General features: G+C 37.5%; 1 protein-coding gene across 1 annotated transcript in view; it reads left to right on the top strand.

Annotated features, from left to right (window-relative positions):
• KIAA1549L (KIAA1549 like) overlaps positions 1 to 18734 on the top strand; it is a 66658-nt gene extending 47924 nt beyond the window's left edge. The window contains exons 15-19 of the mRNA XM_067295347.1: positions 3580 to 3927; positions 10202 to 10299; positions 11518 to 11663; positions 14419 to 14570; positions 18254 to 18734. Coding sequence (XP_067151448.1) covers positions 3580 to 3927; positions 10202 to 10299; positions 11518 to 11663; positions 14419 to 14570; positions 18254 to 18535 — 1026 coding nt within the window. The 3' untranslated portion in view covers positions 18536 to 18734. The remainder of the gene's footprint in view (positions 1 to 3579; positions 3928 to 10201; positions 10300 to 11517; positions 11664 to 14418; positions 14571 to 18253) is intronic.
• The last annotated feature ends 4619 nt before the right edge of the window (positions 18735 to 23353 follow it).

Raw genomic sequence — 23353 nt, 5'->3', positions numbered from 1 at the left:
CAAGTAAATTATCAGGGCAATACTGGAATTTTTAATAAGAGTATCCTGTAATATTCTTTTATTTGTGACTATTTTAAATGCTATTGATAATTAGGTACTATATATAGAAGGAAATGCATATACTATACCTATGCTTCCAGTTATCCTATAAGATTAAATCAATTTTGCTGATCTTTAAGTAATTATAAGGAATTGGTTGCTTTTTCAAAGTTGCCTGTTTAAAATGGATTTTGAAAAACTATGTTCTGTAAAACTAATCTTAAAGAAGATCAATGAAGTTATGTATTTTACCTTCAAGTTCTTACAATATTATTGCTGAGTTTTTCTCTCTTGGTTTTACAGACAAATTTTGAAGCGCAGAAAGAGTTGAAAACAATATTTTAAGTTGCCTGCACGCTTACTGGCCATCGTTATATTAAATATCTGTTACTAAATATCAGTTGCTTACTTTCAAAAGCATAGCACCTGTTTTTCCACAGCTTTAGATCTTGTCTGATATAACTAATAATAATGATAAATGTGTTGGGAGGGCAAAGACCCAGCCAGAATAGCAAACCTTTACCTACTTTGTGGAGATGTAAGTGACTTTACAGTCACAAAGTAATGGAAAGTAGGCTTAACAATCTTCTAGAAATAGTGCTCTAGGTATTAAATTTTTTTGTAGTTGGTGATTCTTTAAACATTTTGCAGTAGCATTTAAAAAAAAGAAAGATTTGACAAATGCTTATTTTATGAAATAACATTCTTTGCTCTACACAGATCTGCCGCTTAATGCCTGTCATGGTATGTTCAGGGGAGGCATTTTCACACCTGTGTTAGCAGGACTTGCTGGCTCTCTTCCCATTGCTGTTTCATATCCTCAGATTGGATCGGTGTTGGGAACCACGGAATGGCTTGACTCAGTACCTTCATCAGCTTATTCCATATTCCAGAGCCCAGTAAGGGCTGAAATATGCTTTGTTGGACTCTGGGCCCAGCTGCTTTCTATGGATCCTGTTATGCTCATTAGCTTGTATTGTCATATTAATGGTACAGTTACGGCTTGCTTTTTTCCTCCTTCTAGACAAAACACTCTGAATTTCCCTGCTGATGGGGTTACAGGAGTAAGTCATGTGTAGCACATAGCAGGAAGATCTTGTCAGAAGCTCTTGTACTCCTCAGGTCTTCAGAGGCCAAACAAATTATTTCTTTTGAGGAAAAAAAGCAGGAGAGTGTTTCATGCTTTACGTTGGACATGGGGTACACAGGATTGGGACATAAAGTGCTGGCATATCTTCAGCATATCTTCTCCTAGTGAAATAGCTTTGAGTATGGACATAAGATGGGATATTCTTCCCCATCAGTCCTCTGAGCTGACACAACTGCTATCCTGGCTCAGATGGCAACTGTTGATAGTGTACATTTTTTATGACATTGTAGAATTTGTGGCATGCAGATAAAGTCTTATCTTTAGAGCTCTGTAATTCTTCAGTCCAGATCAGCTTTTTGAGGGTTTGAAAAGGTGGAAAATGGATTATGGATATTCAAAAATACTAGCCTGTCCTCAGGAATAAATGTGTCTGATGTTTCCTTTTGACATAGTGATAATGCAAAGCCAGGTACAGCTGTCCATTTCTAAATATCCTGTGTTGTCCTTTTTCACTGACAGATTTCTGAGCTGGTCCTGAGGTTTGCAGCCTGTAAGACTTTGAAATTTCTGTTACATTTTTCAAGAGTAATTTCCATTTTTTTCTACAATCACAATGGCATCTAAGTAGGCCAAGGTGTGAGGTGTGTGATTATAGCATTTCAGGATGTGATCTCTAACCTCTGGAAGTTGGCAGCAGCTTTGTGGATATCAAGTAATATCGTTTAGGTTGGTGTCATCCATGGGGAATGGAAAGGCAATCTCCTCCTCCAAGACAACTGTGAAGGGAATATGTCAGTACTCTTTTGTGAGTACATCACATGACATTCTCCAATATTCATCGATCCATAGCATGGCTTATCAAGTTGGGATAAAACAGTTACGTTCATGAAGTCTATATTGTCTTAACTGATTTGGGGATGAATGATGGAGTTCTGTCAGTCATATTGATACTTATGTCCAACATGTCTTTTAATTCATTCTCAGTCCACTGCCCACTGGTGCTTCTCAGTTCCCTTGTTGCCATGTGTTGTGTAACTTCGAATCAAAGCAACTTTGAATCAAAAAGAGGGAGTAACGCGAAAACTGTTCCTCAAGTATAGAGGTCCTTAAGAGGGGATTGTAGTGTAATGTTACTACTGGTGACATCATAGGGAGCAGTTGCTGCTTATAAAGGAGGTCCATGTCCTAAATGATGAGGAGCTATGCTCAAATTCATCTCCATTCCGTAAGAGTAGGATGGACTGATCCTGGGCAGGACCTTGAGAAGAGTCATTTCTGGCATCATTTGGTAAAGGATGGACCGTTCATGTCCAGCAGCCAACAGAATAGAAGTGCTCTCTTTTAGTGGAAACTAACTTGCCTGAAAGGTTTTCAGGTCCTGAGTTACACAGAGGTGTTTTGCTCCAAAAGAGGTGGCAGAAACTTCTGGCAGAAGGCAGGAATGCTAATCTTTTTCTAGCATGTTTTTTTTTCCAACTTGATTGCCAGTTGTGTTTGCTAGTTAACCCCCACAATTTGAATGAGTTACAGCAATGCTCTCTTCAAAACTTGGCCTACCTAATTCTCAGGACACACAGTATCTCAGGATACTACACAGATGAATCAATGTTAGTGAATTTATTAGTGGTGTCATTCTGTTACAGAAACCTCATTGCACTGTACACAATCAAGAGAGAAAATCCTTCATGAAGATTACAGTTTCAAGCTTCAGGCTACCTTGTGATTTCTGGTTTTACTTATATGTATAGAAGGAATTACTGTGGGAGTATTAACCTTCAAGTTAAGATGTACTAGTATTATCTGCTCATTAAAAGTACATGCTTCTTCCACTGTTCCTGCATGAGTTCTGAATAAAGGTCTGTGTGACTAGTGTTCAGCCAGGTAACATAACTAAGCTAGGTTTTCTGCAAGGGCCAGAATCTAGTTCGTGACATCGTCGTTAGTTTTCCTGACTGAGTTCCACAACGTTCAAATAAAAGCATTTATATTCAGATAAACTCATAAACTTTAATTCTTATGAAATCATAATTTGTGAGAATAAACAAAAGAATTTCAGTCTATGTATCTGTAACAAACGGTCCTTCACAGTGATGGTAGTACTTAGGGAGCACACAGTTGTATTCCCATTAATCCTAACAAGCAAGAAAAGACTTTAAATGTTATTGCTAATAGTTTTTAAGTGAATTTTTAACAATTTCATCTGCTACAGAGTGTGCCTACTCGTTTTTGCAGCAAACAATTAAGGATTTAAAAGAGTCATTGAGTCCCTGGCTATTACAATCATCTGCATCATATAATTCCTTTCAAATATTTGTCAAGCATCTATATTGTAACAAGTTTTGATTTTGTATCTGGTTTATCTGTGTTTGAGAATATATTTTCTGTGAAGCAGCACAGATACTGTCTTGTAAAGCTTCTGTGTGTGTGTGTACTTTTATTCCATTCAACAGACTGAGCCTGAAATTATAGAAGAAACAAATGTTGACCGTGTCAATGAGCCTCGAGGTTATACCAGGTCCCGTCAGGCTAAAGGCCACTCAGAGACCTCTACTTTAAGTTCTCAGCCTTCAATAGATGAAGTTCGACAACAGATGCATATGCTCTTGGAAGAGGCTTTCAGTCTGGCCTCTGCTGGCCATGGAGGGCAGAACAGACAAGACGCTTACAGTTCAGCGCCACACTTGCCATACTCCGAGGTTGTGACAAGTGCTCCTGGTACCATGACCCGACCTAGAGGAGGTGTACAGTGGGTACCAACATACAGACCGGAAATGTATCAGTACAGTTTACCAAGACCAGTAAGTGAAAATTCTCTTTAACACACTGTATTATCAAAAAGATATTTCTACTCTGAGAGACATTTTTTAAAGATGGAGGCCCATTAGCATGCTTAAGAGTTTGTGTAAAGCCATGCTTATAGTAAATAAATACAGTTGCGTGTTTGTGTGTATGCTCACCCATACCCATCTCTTGCCTGAAGACTCCTAGTATCTATTTTAGCAGCAAGGTTGTCTTGTCTAAGTTTTCCTTGAAAAAGGAAAAGGTTGTGCAAATCTCCAGACTGATCAACAGATCAAGAACTTGTTTAATCATCTCCTCCTGTTCCTCGAATGCATGCTAGTTTTTGGAAAACAGATATGTACATGGCTGGCTATGAATCATTCAGCATTTATGCATGAAGTCTGTCACTGAAGATAATCACAGCAAGAGAAGGGACCAGCTGTAATAATCAGAATGACCTGAAATGTGGTCTAATATTGACAGACTTGCAGCTATAGCCGTTGGCTTGAGACTCAAAAGACAGTTTAGTTCTACAGGTTTCTTAGTTGACCTTATGTAAGTCACTCCTTTTGCCTCATTGTCTAGCCTCAAATTGTGGCTAACATTTCCTTATTTCGCAAAACTAATAAACATACTAAAAACTGAAGTCCATGGATGGAATTTGTTGTTGGAATTTCATAAGTATCTAGACAGCAAAAGCAGTAGTACTATGCACACCTCTGATGGGTTAAACTACCCCTGAATTCCCAGTTATTGTGTGGTAATACTCACCAGAGTATTTTATTCACACATATCAGATGCAAATCTAAACCAGGGTGATTTCTGCCAGATGAGAAATAGCTGACCTGGCAATATCAATGTGAAAAACAGGCCTTGAAAAATTTGAAGCTGTTCACTTTAAGGCTTGATTTTGTCAGAAATGAATATTTTTTTGAAAGAATGCATTTCAAATTGAGTGGCTAACTCTGGCTAGAGTAAGAGAATAATGCAGAAAAATGTCCTTGGTTCAAAATAACTATTGCTATGACTTCTTTCCATGACAATAAGAAAATGAAATAAGGGATGCTGCTTCCAAACTACTCTGAACATATTTGAAAGCCAGTGGCACCGCGTGCAGAGGTTCAGATTGGTGCTATTTAAATAATGCTAAAGGTTATTTCTGGCACGTTGAAGTTTTTCTCCTAAGCTTCATACAGCATATAATCATATTTTATGGTTAGAATTCAATTAGAAGGTTATGAGACTGCTAATGGCTAGTCAAATTACTTTGACAGTTGAAGAAGTCTTTCTAAAATGAAATGAAAAATATCATACAGCTACAGATATTAAAAAATATGGTAGTCGTACTGTTTTCCACATCATGGTGAGCGGTATTTTTTAAAAGGTTCTTACATGAATTTAGGTAAGATTTGCTGACAGACTTTTCCACCAATCTGCTGTATCTAGAAAAAAGTTTTGGAATTGTAGACTATTGAAGCAACACTAAAATTTCATTCTTATTTTTCTAAATTGAATGTAGAGTTTAACTGTGTGGCTCCTTTCAATTCCATGGTGAATACTTTATTATTTTATTTTTAAGACTCATTACTCTTCTCAGTCAGCTGTGTGTTTTAGGACCATTAACCATTTGCTTACCTTTCTGGGGTTTTGAAGATGGTTTTAAATAGTAATAATTAATATTTTAACTGACCACCACAGACTAGGATTGTCACAGGCTACTGGAGTTTGGGTTAGGGCTGTTCTTTCACAGCTTTTGGCTAATTGGTTTCACAAATATGAACTGAATTTAAAATTAACTAGGCTGATTTTTGATTTATTCTCAAATGGGTAAGTAGGATCAGAATTGAAAAATAACCAGTTGCAATGTGTACAGAAAGTGACCTGTGGGTAGGAAGTGAGGTAGCATATGCAAGAATTACTGCTGTCAGCATCTTATCACCTGTTTGCCTGCCCAGGATCCTTTCAGGTCTCAATCTTCGTTCCGGAAACCTGGCGGAGATGCAGGAAAGGGGAGCACTAGGGACTGAATTGGGCCAGGCTACATGCAGGGCAGATGGTGTGACAGTGGGTTGGCTGAAACATAGCGAAGGTGAGACAGCAAGGGGTTCGTGTCTGTGTGTGTCCAAGCTCAGAGAGTTGAGAGATGAGTGAGGAGCTTCAGGCTGGCCTGGGGATGAGAGGTGCAGGAGCAATGGGATGTTTGTTATATGGGGGAGGGTATTACCTCTGCATGCCAAGAATTATTTATTTTTGCCCTTTCTTAAAATTCAATTATTAGTGGCAATTAAAAGGCAAAATCAGCAATGCTGGTATAATTTGAAATCTGGATTCAAGAGCTTTTTGCCTGCTTAGATGGAACAAATGCAGACGCTGGCTTTACCTTTGTATCTCTAGATACGATGCAAGCCAAAGATCTTTACTCCATCACTTTCTTCTGCGATCTGGACCTTTACAATCCAGTTGGACTCTCAGATTTTTACAAGATTCCAGAAACTTTCCAGTAGCTTGAGCACACCCTTTTCAGAGCCAAGATTGAGATTTTATTATTGCAAAAACATTTCACAGTTGATACAAATACCGCGTAAGATTTCTAACACAGACCCTCTCAATCTTTTGACAGCACAAATGATAAATGGATTGAAGCAAAATAGCAAAAATCTGCATGCAAATCTCCATCTCAGTGTTCCCCTCCATTCCTAAGTATTTGAGCCCTATGTTTTCAGAGGACCACAACCGCTCTTCAGGGCTGCATTTCTTCAGGTCTCTTCCAAGTTATGGATCTATGGTTTTTGCAGTCAGCTTTTTGGCTAGTGCCACAATCAAACAGTTGTATATCTCTCCAGAACATGTATCTTTCTTTTTTTTCCTTTTTGTTTTTCCTTTTGAGTTCTTCTTTGTTTTTACATGCTAGCATTAATAACTAAATTCTCTGTAGGTCTTGTGAGGAAATGCCTGTCTGTCAAACTGCTTATAGGTAACCTGTGATAACAAGATTCCTTCACTGGAGGCTCTCATTCCTTGTCCTGGCAGAGAAAAGCCAGTAAAATGCAAACTTTTGGTTTTGTTTTGGAACTTCAGAAGACAGGGTGAGCAATATTTGGCTAGGTCCTTGTGATCCAGCTGGTTTACTGCATATTGGAGGATGGGATTGTAAAATAGATTTTATAACACAAGTCAGATTGCATGAGTTGTACCTAGGCAGATCACATTGCTGCTTTAGAAATTCTCACAGCTGACTGAATCAAGCTGAGAACCATAGTCTGGGAAAAAAAGCCTCTTTATTATAAGGCTGGACCAGTTCCCATCTCTCCCCCTCAGGGCTCTGGAAAGAGAAGTGAGAATAACAGAATTCTTGATTCTTAGGTGAGAACTGACATGATATAATAGGCGTTGACTGGGCAGACTTACAGGCTCAGTGAGCGGTAATGAATCCAAGCCTTCAAAGCTTCTGTTCGTTTAACGAAAGTGAGAATATTACCAAAGTTCAGCTACTCTTAGTAACAGTTACTATACTAAATCTAAAGCCATGGACAGTTAACAAAAACAAAACTAAATCCAGCTGAAATGAATAAGCTAGCATTATTGCTGGATTGGAATTTAGTAATCAAATTAGTTAAATCATTCAGTAAGTAAACAAAGGCACTGTCCTTTTAATTCCTACGTTAAGATGTAGAGAGAGATGGGTGTTTCTTTAATTAGAAAGCAATGTTGAAGAATTTCACCTGAGAAAAATACATGTGTAGCTTGGAGATGGTAAAATATTTTGATATTGAGACCAGTGAAAGGTAGCCTTAAGGCCCACTGCAGAGTTTCTCCTTTAGACTTCAGTTCTTGTGTACTGATCAAATTTTTCTTTCCTGCGTCCTGACAGACGATATCTCAGACTTTTTCTGGTTGTACAAGAAACAGATCGAAGGTGGTGTCGTAAGTCTCCTAGACCTAAAGGCTGAGATTTCTGTGCTAAACTGCAGTTGTTATTCAGTGTTTTACTATGTCTCTCTTCAAAGTCTTAGGACAAGTCATATGGGAGGCTTACTTCTGGCCATATAGCTTTATAGAATCGGATTTGAATTAGGTATTTTTTAAATGATACTAGCCTGGAAAAGTCAGAGTAATGAGCCGTAATGCCAGATCATTTATCTGTGTTTCTTTGTACAAGTCCCCCACCCCTCCAACATCTGCTCATAAGCATCAGGGTTAGATCCCAGGCATATGGAGACTGTTGAATACCTGTTCATTGGTTGCTGATGCTGGAGCAGGAGTAATGTTGCAGTGAAAGTTGCATTAAGTTTGTGGACTGCTCTTTGTCACTCCCTAAAATGACTTTTTTGATGTCCATATTTCAAAGCACATATGTTAACACACAAGAGAAAACCCAAGTCTGCCTCCGTGTCTGTCTACCCTGTTATACTCAAATAGATCTGGAGTCACCGATCACTCTAAAATGTTAGCTCATGTGCTATGTCTATAAGAGAGGAAAGAATTTCCTACTTTGTACAAATGCATGCTGAGAGCAAGGAGTATGGGATGTGGCAGCACGAAAGGATTATGGAGCCAGACGGAAGGGTTCCGTTAGCTTTGTGAGCACCTTGCCGGCTTTTCAGGCGCAGAAGTGGCATTGTGGACCATTTCAAGTCAGTGCTATTAGGAGAAATCAGACTGAGGTTTTCTTTGGTGTGAATAGCATTTGTTTTTTCTACAGAGTTCTTTCATTAAAAATCAGTATTTTTCACCCCTGGCTGGGAAATGAGCCATAGCATTTTTTGATTTTACTGTCTAGAAAATACTTTAAATACCATTGTAGCATGGTGAAAGTAAATATTAGGAGACTTTGTAGATGGCATGAAAATAAAAATGATTTTCACAGACATGCTTTTGAGGGCCTTACCATGCCTTTAAAGGGGGGCAGGGGAAAGATGCATGTTGGTGATGCTTTTCCCTTAGGGACACTGACATCAAAAGTCAGCATTTGAAGTTACCTTTCTTGGGCGTTAACCCAGTTTTGCAGCTGCTTGAGAAAGCAAATAATGGAACCGTGTCTAAAGGTGGAACTTTTAAAGATGATTACTCTAAGATAGTGGTTTTATATACTTAGAGTGGGATTTATCTTGCCAAATTTGAACCTAAATGTAGATGTTAAGACTGAGCTAATTGTGTAAACTCTGTAGGCTCCTTCCACAGGCAGGAGATGGGAAGGCACTTTCAGAGAGTGACTGACCCCTGCTAATATGGGTTTAGCCTTCTCCATGGACCGTAGAGAGAGTTTCTCTGGTTAAACCAGATACCTAAGACTCTAGCTTTTATCAAAATGTATATGTCTCTTGATACTGGACAGCCTCCCAAAACTTTGTTATTTGCTATCATTCTAAGCTTATCTTTAATCCTGCATGTTGCTCTGAACCATTGTAAATATTTAGGCTTGTTTGTGGAGTTAAAGCATAATGTGTTGAGGAAATGTGTCAATGAACTGTTAGAGAAATAGATATCATCCCTCTATCTTTAAGCAATTTTATCAAAATTATGATCTGTAATCTATAGCAGTACAAAGAATTTAGATGAGAAATTTTGTGCTACAGGTCATTTCTGGCATGCCACAGGTTTCACACACACCCACAATTACTTGTCCTTTACGTGTATTAGTGATAAAATCCAGAATTACTACAGGCAAGATGCTCAACTTTGTGACTTAGTGGTCTGATCCTGTGTTCCTCTGAATAATTCTGCTTTTTCAGAATTGTTTGAGACCTTCATTATTGCTTTAGAAAGTTACAGAGCTTGGTGTTTTTTTTCAAGAATTTTCATATCTTCAAGATGGAAAGAAAGAAGTTGAACTATAAATTGCTCACAGGCAGTTTCATTTCACTAGATGCTGCTTTGAGGATGCTTTCAGATGTACTGAATCTTTAAAATATTTTTCTTTTGGAGGAAGTGAAAATGCTGTGATCTTTTTTTCCTGTGGGTCCAAGGCAGCTGTTGTCTCACATAGCTGTGAAAGATCCACTTTGCCAGCTAGGTTGCTAATGTCACAGAGACAGTGTTTAATATGTTTTGCTTTAATTGGACTTTGTTTTGGCTCTGTGAACTCATTTGTTCATGCTTTCTTCCACATTCTAAAATCACAGAAGCATTGTAAATTCTCAAATAAAATGTTATTACTATTAATGCCACCAAAAGTTAACCTCCTGTTGGCCAGCGCACAAAGCAAGTATAACATTTCTGAGGTTCTCTTGGTTTTTAATTCAAATGACATCTATTGGTGTTTTAGAAAATACTCATTTTTCTCTTTTACAGGCTTACAGATTTTCTCAGCTTCCTGAGATGGTAATGGGTTCTCCTCCACCCCCTGTCCCTCCCAGAACAGGTCCTGTGGCTGTGGCATCTCTCAGGAGGTATTTATCTGTTGTTTTATTTTAGGTTTGAACTGTAAAAACTACTGTTCTAAAAAGAATCCCCATACCTGTAGCAAGATCTGAAGTGGCACCTACTAGCCATCTCCTTCATAATAAGGAGACATTCATGAAATTAGAAACACAGTATTTTTATTTCATTTTAACATGAAGAGGAAGGAAATAAAACCAAATTGTTTCTCCTATTAGCTAGTCAGTTTCAATAAAATTAGGAAATCCAAGCTCCGATTTCTTTTAAATCATGCTTTGCCTCGACTCTGACAATGCATAATGGCATATCATGTTGCAACTGTGTAGTAGATAATTCACACTCTCAATCCCTCTGTTTTTCTGTATTCGAAGGACTCACAACATGATATAGATGAATTATAAGATGTTTTTCAGAACTGTGGGTCCAGGGATTTCTGCCTAGCTTTCAGATATTTCATGCTTGTGTTTCCGAAGCCAAATACGTGCGAAAGACTGATTGTCTTACCTCAGTGTATGCATTTTGCTCCTCCTCACAGTAAGGCAATCTATAAAATGCATTTCAAGCAATTTTCACCCTTCTCTGGTGGAAGAACTCATTTAGCCTTCAGTATTGTGCAATTTTGTCCTGCCTGGTGCCAGTTGTAACTCTAAGACACTGCAGCCCTGCTGAGAGTTACTGTGGAGTACTTAAACTAAATGAAACTTCTCTGAGTGGCTGCTAATGATATCATAACTCTGTCCAAATATTCAGGATATGGACAATGTTGATATACTCTTGTTTATCCATTGCACTTTAGCTCTAAAGCAACTGAGACACACCATTTAAAGAACAGGAGTACTTCCCAAATGCAGTTAACGTTATTCACCATAGTAGTCTTCTACTTTATGACGCCATGTCGTGTGTACTGTACTAATATGGTATCGTCTGTGGTCTTGTGTTGATGGACTATCATAAAACTCTATTTTTTGCGTTGCATGTCCTAGGCATTTGTTTGAAGCATTAATCAAAGGCTCTGTGAAACCATAATAACACAGTTTGACAAAGTATTGGCAAAGCTGAAGAAGTTGTTCGCTGACATTTTCCAAAATTCTGTCCTGCCAGAGCAGAAGCCACTAGTTCCATCCTAGCAGGCTTGTAAAACTGTAGCTGATAGCCACATATGTGGCTACAAATCTCATATGTCAGTCAGAATGACAAAAGTTTCTTTCTTTTTTTTTTTCTTTCTACAGGTCTACGTCGGATATTGGCAGCAAAGTGAGAATACCTGAGTCCAGTGGGGTAGATCAGGCCCAGCATCATGATCAGGCATCTTTTGCCCCTGGTTCAAGAGCTCCAGTGTCTGTTGGTCCACTTGATCAGTCGGCTTTTCACTCAGGTGAAAAAAATAGTACAGGGCCAAATTGCAGCTTTGAGAAGCTCACAATTTGTATTGCATATGAATAAAAGTATGGGGTAGAGCAAATACGGATGATTATTTGGAGAAGACTGTATTACGTGTTTATTTCTGGGGCAACTGAAGGGGGTATACAAATAATTGCTCCCTTCTTAAATGCAGCATTAGCTGCATTACTCCTGCTGCAGAAGCGCCATCTTTAAGATCATGATGTTGTAATAAGATTTAGAATAAGGTTTTACATCAGCTAATTGTTCATTTTGACTAGTAGCTCATTTTACTGTGATTACATTATGTGAGTGTTTTGGTGTAGAAGCCATGTGTCATCTAGAGGAGCAGCCCTTTCTTCTCTGTACATGTCTGAGGAATACGCATTTCCAACCTTGCTAACTCATTTAAAATAGCAACCCTTGGGCTGTCTATGACCTGAGAAGAGCAAAGCTTGCTTACCGCTCTTCACTTAGCCCACCTCCTTCCAAAAAAATGGTGTGGAAGAGCTTGGATAGAGGTCTTGTGAGATACTCTGTTGCTACCTGCAGTGGTGTACATCATGTATCCACTGATCCAGAGCAGTTCCAGGGCGACTGCATTTCTGAGGCAGAGTAACTCCAGCATTGGCCCTGAGGTAGTCCATTTTCATCTGCGACCTGATGTCACAGTGAAGGCTAGGACTTGGTTCCTAACTGTGTAAGTGTATAGCATATCATAAATGATTTTAGTCAATATTTTGGATGACATAACCCTCACTTTTTTTCCCAAATTTTGCTGAATTTTTTTCAAGACAGTATTAAAACAGGTGACATATTTCTGCCCTGGAGAGGATAGTGCTACAAAGCGTATTTTTCTCCTCTTTATGAGGCCTGATTGCATCCATGGCCCTTCTGGCCTAGGATTGCATGAGAGGTCATTGAGAACCTATAAATCTCTGCTTGTCTGGAGACACCTTCAGAATGGGTATTACTGCTCGAGTCTTGCTATCTCTGTGCATGTGCCTGTGCAGTATTCCCAGCATGTATCAGACCACCCCGCATAGCCATCTTGTAGAGTGTTTAGAAGGAGGAGTGAGGATATGCCAGTGCTGTCAATGACACTCTGGGGGGCAGCTATTTGAAGCACCAGAAAGGTGATGCTAATTTCTACCAATTATTCTCTATATGAAGTTCAGGGGAATGCCTGTATCTTGCAATTTTGTCAGCACCTCTTATGCAGTGCTGTCATGTCTGCTGAGGACAATTAGTGGCTATATTGAAATGAAGGCTATATTGAAATGCTGTTGGAAGGGAGTAGAAGTCTATTTTCTCTCCATTGACTCCAGTGCAGAGTCAGTGTCTGTCTTTGTAACGTTACTGTGCTTCCATTCTGTAGTGAAAATGCCTGAGTTGTACTTCATGGTATTCGTATGGGATTACCTCTGAAACAGCATCATCAGTCTTTAAATTGCTGGTGTTTACTGGTTCTTCTACTTTCACATAAATAATAGTATTTTTGCTATATTCGGTGAATTTGAAAAATAAAATTTATGTCCATGTATTAGAACTGAGTATCCAGAACGTACCATCCATATGCTTTGTTTGCTACATAATAAAGATGATATAGATGTTTCCTGCCCAGGTTTTAACAAGGAGGTTTTTCTGACCTCAGTGGGGCAGTGGTATAGATGCTGTTTGTCTCCCTGTGTAAAACAGACACAAATAAATTGTTTGTATTTTACTCTAAACTTGGCAAGTATATGGAGTTATGGTGGTTTCTCTCAAGAAAAATAGTGGGAGTGTATGAAAAGATGGTGGTCTTTCCAACAGGCTAGTTATAGTTATATCATGTGGATAATCTGAAAAATTGCCAAAAGAACCACGTTGTTCTGTGCATCTCTGTGAGCCCCAGGAAAAAAACCTGTCTGAAACAGCAGATATAACCATATCCAGGGCTTTGGCTAAATCTCCGATTTATGAAGGTTGGTTTCTCCCTTCGGGTTTCTCCCTTCTCTCTTCTTCGGGTATGATAGTGGAATTTTAATAGAAGACTTCCTGGACATCCCTGTAGCATACATCTTGATCAAGCCATGCTAAAGCAGATTTGATGTTAGCTTTCCTTGGAAATTCTTATTTAAGTCATAGCTACATAATCTATTGAAGTCGTAGACTGTTCCTGAGGAAGGAATTGAGCAGGTAGAGCCTTGATATTTTTTATGGAAGTGTTGAAGGTTTATGGTGGGATTGTTGAGATTAAAACATTTTAGGTACATCACTCACTCTTCGTTTTTGTAGGTTTTGTGCCTAGAGATACTAAGTTAGTTTTACTGTGTAAACTGAATCCTCTGTAACCTGTTGTTGAAATGAAAGGTGCAGTACTTTGAAACCTGTGGTAACAACAGCTAAAATTGAATACAAGGAAGCAAATATAAAAAAAAAAAAATTATTTCTAATGATTCAAACCTTTGATAGAGATCAGTTATCGAAAGAATAGAGTACTAAGAACTAAGTACTCATACCTTTGTCTAAGGCTTGTGCATAATTATATAAACAACTGCAGATCTTGCCTTCTCCAGTATTTCCTATTTTTATAGAGATGTTTTAGGCAGATGGTAGGAGTATTACATACAATTGATGGTGATCACACTTTGACAAAAAATAAAAACAAAAAAATCCCTCAGGCCAGTTACTTTGTGTTCATTATATAATGATCTTCTAATTTAGAGCTGGAGATATTAGCTATTAATATCTACTCTGTTTCTTCATAGGAAATACAGTACCAGCAGTGTTTGCCATCCCAGCAGCAAACCGACCTGGCTTCACAGGCTATTTTATCCCAACACCACCCACAGCATACAGGAACCAAGCCTGGATGCCCTATGCTGGAGAGAATGAATTACCAGGGCAGTGGGCAGACTCAGTAAGTATCTTTGCTTTTCTGCTATGTATATTTTGTGTGATTTGTACAAAGAGGGTCTTAAGTGATGCTAAGTGATCAGCAAAGAATCTGACCAGGATAATTATTCCTAGGAATAGGAGTCCTCTCTAGTAGTGAAAAGCTACGAGAGAGGGCACAGCTACTCTGGCTGTCCATCCTGTGAGCTGTAAGCAAGCTGTTACAGAGTTAAACCATTCACTAGAACGGGGGTTGGCAACCATTCAATGCTGGTGGGTCAGATACCATTTTTCTTTCCCAAATCAGAGGCTAAATATTTAGATAGATACTTTGCAGGAGTAAGTGATGCTGCCTCGCAGAGTGGCCCTGTGCTGTTTGGAATTTAGTAGGAGCTGAGAGCTGGCATGCATCTTTCCCTTGTGGAGGCTTTTCTCAGGATGGCATGGCTCCTGACTCTGCTGCAGCCCTCCTGCACTATGTTAAGTCTTCCTGCAAGCTGGTGACAGATCATAAATTAAGTAATTAATCTCACAATCCTAGTCAAGGACAGTTCTAATTTTTAGTCTGGAATACACCTACATTTCAAGGAAATAAAACTGAGACCCTAACGTGAATTGCAGTAATTTACTGTGTTTGAAACAATTTCTAAAATTTAGGACTTGTTTTCCCACATATCTTTAATGCTGTTAAGGAAGAATAAAAATCAATTATGCTCTTTGAGCTCACATCTGGTATTTGCGCAGAACCAATTCAGCTAAGCAAATTGGGAGATGGATTCTATTTCTTTGTGTATATCATCAACAGAATATTGTAGTGAATTGCTGTTTGAGTCTGCTTTGAGCAGCTCAGTGAGAGATAACACGGTTGTGTAGATGTTCCTGGGGACAGCTTTTTGTTTCCCAATTTTTATTACTTGTCCTGATGTCTGAGAGCTAAAGAATTCAGTCTGACTGTCAGATATAAGTCTGAATTTGCAGGGTGAACTGTCATTAAAAAAAAGTATTTTCATATATACATTGAGCACATTTGCTAATGATGCTTCTGAGATCTGGAGGTTTGTGATGTTGTTTTACAGATTCCCTTCCCAGAACAGAACTGCCCTTTAAAACATGATGAACCTATTTCTTGTTTTTGTTTTATTTTTAACCCTACAGACATTTTAAATCCAGGAGGCCCATTACATCATTTTAAACTTTTTTATTAAGAAAGAGATGCTTAAAAATAATAGGGAAAGTATTTTGTTTGTCTTCTATTCCTTTTCCCTTTTGTATCTGTACTTCTTGGCTGCAGTTCCATGAAGTAAGAGCCAGATATCACTTGTCAAAACTGAAGGCTAACGATGAACAAAGCTGGAAAGCAGGTCTCCAACCTCCAGTTTGTTCCTTCCTTTAGAAGGGGGAGAATGTAACCCTGGTGTGGCAATCTCCAAGAAAAGAGGTGGGAAGAGCAGGTGGTGCCAGTAGCCCAGTCCTTTGTGTTTTGCACATGCAGGAGTGGAGAGGGGAAAAAAAGGTTTCTGAAAGATAACTGTGACAATGCAGAAGTCAGAGGAAACAAAAGATTCCTTTTAGCTTAATTTATCCTTTACTGAGCTTTAAATCACAACTTCTTGTTACCCAGGCTTTCAGCCCTGCTATGATTTAGCAAGTTTGAGTTTTTGCTTGCTTTCTGGTTTATGAGCCTTTAGATTATAGCTGGATCATGTGTCCAAGATTTTCTTGGCAATTAATAAAAATAGAGACTTAATTTCTAGAGGTGAAAACAGATTCTTTACTTTTCATATGTTTCCATTAACTGGATTGTAAGTAAAACACCAAATAAACACATGAAACAGGAGATCTGGCGACAAAGCGTTATCTTGTAAGCTAAATTTACTGTAGTGTATTATTTTCTCAATTAAAAGGTAAGTGTTGAAGCACTGTGGAAGAAGGGAGATGTGTCAGCCAAAGCTTTTTTTTTTTTTTCAAAACCGCTACATGCTGCTCAGTAAAAGTAATAACCTGGTGGCCTCTAGTGGTTTGTTCACATGTTGGTACTACTAAAACGTTTCTTTGGAATAATCAATTATTAACTAAACAGGGGTGACTGCAGTTAGTTATCACTGGCATATCATGACTATAGCCTATGTATGCATACCATACTGAATGTATTTGGCATTCTGTGCATCACTGAATAGATATCCAATATCATACAGATCATGCGCAAGTCCTAATGGTCAGATTTTCATAGGTTCTTAGATGCCTGAAGCAGCAAGATTTTCAAAAGCACTTCAGGGATTGTTGAGCTTTCATAAGGCCAGAGCCAATATAGGATTTAAGCAAAATGTAGGTACCTCATTCCAAACTTGTCATTCTGAAATCCATGCTGAGGTCCCATATTCTCCTGAAGGTATTTAAATTTGCAGATGTCTCACATATTGACATTTGAGTCTGTTTGAAGACACCTCAAATTCTGAAATTCTGCTACTGGCATACCCAACAAAACCTCAGCCTTGGTGGGTCAAGCACCTTAAACCTTGGGCTGAAATGCAAAACTTAGGTGAAACGTCTGTCTGGCCACCTGTGTTACATGCTTAAAAATAAGAGCTAAATGTATTTGGAAAGTTACAAGTATGTTTTCCCCATTTAAAGTAAAAAGAGGATTATGAAGTTAATGTTTTAGTGCTTAAACATTGTGGTAGCTTATCTGTTGACTCACAGTAGTGTAGTATTCTAAGTCAGCCAATTGGTAAAAAATAACATTGAACTTTCCTTATTTTTAATTGGAATGGATTAGAATAAGTAGTTGATATTAGTAAGCCCTTTTGCAAGAAGAAATAATCTTGTCCTAGTAATATGTTACAGGTTGTCTACTGTAACAACATAAAGCATGGTTCAAAATGAAGGGCTGTTGATATGCAGTTTCTAGACTTTTGCAAAACATAAAATTGTTTTTATTTAGTGCATTGAAAAACTTAAAAAATTTTCAGTTTTGGTAGGAATGTAAAGACTGGTATCATAGATCATGGATTTAATATCTCACAGCGACTAACGGCCTACCTTATTGTTTTAGCTTTAGCCAATGTAATGTGGCTGAAATCAATGAAGTTACGACAAAGCAGAACCCCTCCTGGGTAATTCTGGTAAATCTGGCCCGAAATGCTGATACTTCTAAGAAGTCAAACATCCTTTTCAGTGTTAAGCTTCCCAGTTTGAATTCTTGAGTTTGTTATCCTCATTGTCTAGATCCTAGAGAGTTTCTGTTAGGACCCTTAAGTTCAGAAACTTGACTAACTTGAATTAGACAGTGGCTCTGCAGATCAGCAAACTCTTCTTTTTTGTTCTAGGCTTTTCAGTGTCCTGAAATGTAGTAGCACTGCCTATTAAAAGAGGAATGTTTATGAAGGATAGTAAGCAAAGGACACACTTTCAGAAAAGCCTCATCTCTTCGACTTTTTGCAATGATGATAAATTAGGACAGGCAATATTTTCTGTACAAGCTATTTTTGCTAATGCAGTTTGGGCAGTTGAGTGCTTGGCTCATTGACATACATGCATAAATGGCACATACAGAAATATGCATTTTCAAACTGATACTCAGGAATATGAAGTTTGCTTTCTCTTCATATGGCCCTATCTGTTGCATCTTATTCTACTGCATGGAAGTTTGAATCATCTAGCAGGTGGCATGAAGCATCAATTGTTTTGTATAATTACAATGCTCTACAGGTGCCACTTCCTGGATACATAGAGGCTTATCCAAGGCCCCGCTACCAACATAATTCACCTTCACGTCTGCCTCGCCAGTACAGCCAGTCTGCAAGCATGCACCCTAGCCTGGAACAAGCTCCTTTGCCGTCCACTGCAGTTTCTCAGCAGAGTTTAACGGAAAATGACCCTTCTGATGCTCCTCTCACCAACATTTCTACAGCTGCTCTAGTAAAGGCAATAAGAGAGGAAGTTGCTAAACTGGCCAAAAAGCAAACAGATATGTTTGAGTTCCAGGTCTAATATCTTTTGTGACAGTGTTTGTATCATGTAACTTGTAGTAGCCAAGAAAGTGAGTCCTTTAATTTTCAGTTACAAACTTATTGTGACTTGTGCCAAAGTGATGGCATTTTTCTCTTTCTGAAAAGTCAATACTATGAAATGGATTAAAGCAGAGCAATGGGACTCTGAAGATATGTGTTCTGCTTGCCAGCTAAGGAAATGCTGCCAGGTAACTGTTTAATACTGATAAAATTGATCATATGCAATTGTTTGTCACTAAGCTCTTGTGCTGTGACCTATCATCATTTAAGATGCTGCTGAATATGTCTGCGCCACACAATGTTTTATTTGCAGGCCCAGAAGTAGAACTGCTGAAAACAGCTTCTGCATGTCAAAACTTTGTTTCTTTGATTAAAGAAGAAAATACAGTAGTACCAGGTAAGCTAAAGGCCACAGTAGGTGTGGTAGTGATCATATTAATTGTTTGCTGCAGGACATTGTATATGGAATGCTGATTTCAGCAATGCAGATTCATTCAGCCTTTTCATTCTAGAGACCATATTCAAACCAAAAGAATTTGAGATGAGTAAGTAATATTAATAAATGTCCTGTAAATATCCCCAATTCTCCTCATCCTATTAACAGTACAAAGAAATGAAAGAAGAGAAGATTGTGAAGAAAGTTAATGATATTTCAATAATTGGTGGCTACCTTGTCCATAAATGCCACTGATGAGTTACAGAGGAGATATTTTCAGCGTGAGAGAACACAATGCACGAAGAAGTAACAAAGGAAACTGGTGCTAAAAGCTTCCAGGAGAAAAGAAAAATGGTTATTTGTGTTTGCCCTGTATTCAGGCTTTCCATTCTGAATACATGCAAAGCTGGTAAACTTGAGACCTTTGAGCAAGTCTTTCCAATGTGGGATAATGAATACACCTGCTCATACAAGAAAACCTCTGTTTAACACAGTGCTTTTTTCTCTTTCTTAAACAATGATATCTAGTAAAGCGATGCCAGAAAGTGCTACATGAAGCTGCAGTTGATTTTGATTACACTGGAACATTGAATACACACCTCTAGATTCCTCAGTCTCTGCAGGAAGTTCTGAATGTAGGGGACATCATTGTTATACTAACATGTAAATAAGTGAATGGTCACATGGATTAACAAAACTACTAATGTTCTGTGCGAAAGAGAGTATTTCCTGAAACTATGTTGACATTACACTAAGCAAGATAAAGGTCACTAACTCTTAAACTGCACTGTGGTATGAATCCAATCCAAAAAGAAAATCTAAGCAGTTGAATGGAACAATAATTTATCTTTTGCTGTTAAACAAAATAGTCAGAGATCGTGAAAACTTCCAGTTCCTTCAGCAATTAGCTTTGGGAACTGAAGTTGTTATAAAATACTTTGTGTTGGGCATGTTTGATGTCAACTGGAGTTAAAGGTAATGTCCTTCATCTTAGTAAGTGATTTAATTAGCATCAATTGCTTATGCTATTTTGGCTGATCATTTCATTTTTCTGAGTTTGTTTGGTCTTTACTGAGGTGAGAAAGGGAACTTGGTTTAGCTTTTTGGTCATCAGAAAAATGAGAGGAGAAGGAGAGAAAAGACTAGAATAAGGGAGAGAAGAAGAAATTGATGAAGCACAAACTTCTGAAACAGAGCTATTTTTTCCCCCCAAAATTATGTTATAAACCTTGTTTGACATTGTGATGCATAGTTATCCTAGAATATACAGATATCTTCTGCTCCAAGACCTTAAATATTGCAAAAGCTTATGGAATTCTGGTTGATCTTTAAACAAATGTGAAATTTCATTTTTATTATTTAAAAATCAGATATAAATAAAATGTATTTTTGTAATCTCCATGTATATATATGCTGTATATTTATATAAGTGACTAGTCTGCTATAGTCAGAAAATTTCCATAAACCAAATGCAAAAAAAGAAAAAAAAATGCTAGTAATTTTATGGATCAATATTAACATGCCTGGAGTACACAAATATACATTTGGGTGACTTAGATAATAAACAACCAAAGAAACTCAATCTTTCATATGAATATAAGTCTACTAAAGACAGATTGCTGTCTCAGTTACTTGACATCTAACTAATACTAACCTATCAGTGTAACACAATACATCTAAATGTCTTTTTGTGTTGAATTAAAAGCTGCCTAAAAATATCACAGTTAAAAAGAATGACTTAAAAATACTGAGCCAAACTCTGCTTGCCCTAAATAGAATAATTCTGTTTGGCTTCAGTGGGAACCGAACTACCTGAAAGCAAGGCTGAGTTTCTCTGTTAGGTTTCGTCTATATATGCAAGTTTCACTAGAATAATTTGAATGTTAGTGTGCTTGTTTTTCAATCAGTGTATTTAAATTACCGTAACACAAGTGCAGGCATAATTTAAGAGCAGCTTATTTTTATTTAGCCTAATCTGCTTCATAACCAACTTAAACTAACTTGGTAAGTGAAATTTATGTTAATTTGTGTCAGCCACATTTTGCATCTGCTTTATTACCTCAGTTTTTGAATCATTCATCTAGTTAATCCAGTGAAATTTTGCATGTAGATAAGCCCTTCTATGCAATGGGAATAAAATGTCCTGTGAAATAAATTTCTGCATCTTAAACTCCAGTTTTGCAGAATTATCCTAAAGCTGCAAGTGTGGAAGCAGCAGACATGGATGGAAGTGCTGAAGCAATATAGCTGGGAAGGATAATGTTATGATGCGTTCCCTAAAGAGTGACAGGAGGTATGGCATACCAGACTTAAATAGCATCTTTGGGAAACTTAGCTCTGCTTGTAAATCTGTACCCATTCTTAAATTTAAGTGAATTAGTAGTTCTATTGAGAAACATATGGGGGCAAAGCCAAGCATATATCTTGCCGTACTGCAGATTAAAAAATTTGGAAATGAGATATATGTACAGAGGTTGAATACCTACCTGCAAACAAATTGAACAAAGGAAAAACCAACAAAATAAAAACATTTAAACAGCCTTTTAGAAAGGCAAAGCATTCAGTTAAACAAAGTACTCTGCATACAACTGAGTAAGACCTGTTAGGCTTTCAAAATTAATTTCGTTTGGTATAGTATTGAATATGTGCAGTCTATTGAATATTCCTTGATACATCACTCTGAAACCATTGTGGTGCACTTTATTCACAAAGATATTTTACATTCTTCATTCATAATGGCTTTTAATCTTGTTTGTAATATGTTTCTGTAATTTCTTTTGAAGTACAAAGCAAGTTAATATCAAGATGGTAAGGACATTCCTGGGAAAAAAATCATGCTGTAATATTTATACTGTCTGAGCACAAAGCAATGATAAAGTGATAATATAGTGTACAAATAATTTGTAATATAATAAAATTTTGTATGGCTACAATTACAATATAGTTTTTCAATATTAATTTCAAAGAAGAAAATATACCTGGTTAAAGTTATGACCTCAGCAGAATATATTTATGCCATTTTTACTGATAATGACTTAGTCATAAAGGGATTTCTAATAAATTCCCCAGTTTTCTTTCAAATGTTGTAAAATGTTAATGTGAAAATACTATTTTCTGTGTATAAAAAATGTTGATGTTCTGATCAATGTTTGTCTTCAGATTTGTAAAGCATTAGTAGAAACATCTGCAAATGGAACTCACATGGAATTACTTCTCAGTATATGTGTAATGACCACTCTCAGTAGGTACACTGTGTGATGTTTTATTGACATTAGTACAACAATAACTTGGTTAAGAGGGCACTCTCTGACAGTCATTTTTTGAGAAAAACGTGTTATCTGGATATGTGAGAAGCCTTAACATTCAGTGTAGAAATATGAATAATATTTGTATCTAATAATATTATGGATAGAACTTGATAGAAGTGCATGTAAATCCTATATAGAAATGGAGAAATTATCCTATGTAATGATCATTTCTTTTTCAGACTAACTTTGAAAAGGTGAGACATGGAAGAAAGAAAATGTGAGATAAAAAGTGCGTAGAAAAAGTATCACTGGATTCAGTGGCAGAACTCAAATGAGGCCTCTGTCTTGTTTAAGGGAAGATACATACAAAATTAACTTAATCTACAGTTTTACATTAGACTTTAAGATGTCTGACTATAAAGAATGAATTAGATTTCAATGTATTTTTTAGTCCTCCGATGTAAATGTGTAAGATCTAAATGCCTGCTTCTAAAAGTCTAAGGGAGCTTGAAAGCAGTCATTCTTTTCATGTGGCTGACCCTGTACATCCTGGACACATTTGAGTAGTTCTGAGTACTGTGTCCAAGGATCCTGCCAATCAGTTATAGTCTTGACCTTGCGTTCCTTGTACATAGGCAATTCTCAGTGGCTTCACATATCTCATGGACATGAAATTGGTTAGGCAGCAATCAAGCGTGGGTAGTATGGAGAATATTAGCAGGTCAGGAGTACCTTAACGGTCTGGAAGCCATAGATCTTTTGTTATGTGGTAACTCATACCTACTAGAAAATTGTTGTGTTAAAGCAAATTTCCTTGGAAAGATACATTCTTCTCATTGCTGGTGACCGCTGTGTGTAAAATAACACTCAGTGCTATCACAAGAAAGTATATCAATTAATGCTCCCGCTCCTTTTTGTAAGCCAAGCGTAGTCTCTGTGTAACTCCACTTGAGAGACTGGCATAACTAACCTGTTTGCAGTGCCTCTGTGTGGTTTCCAGTTTCTCAGTGTGTGCTTGGTAAGATGTGTACAATGTCTCTTAAAAAAGAGATAATCTCTTTTAATAAAACACCAAGTTATATGTCATCTTATATATATTTTAGTAAACCATTAG

The sequence above is a fragment of the Apteryx mantelli genome, chromosome 4 (assembly GCF_036417845.1).
Source record: "Apteryx mantelli isolate bAptMan1 chromosome 4, bAptMan1.hap1, whole genome shotgun sequence".
Classification (NCBI taxonomy): domain Eukaryota; kingdom Metazoa; phylum Chordata; class Aves; order Apterygiformes; family Apterygidae; genus Apteryx; species Apteryx mantelli.
The sequence above is the reverse complement of the archived record's forward strand: the minus strand, read 5'-3'. Positions and strand labels throughout refer to the sequence as shown.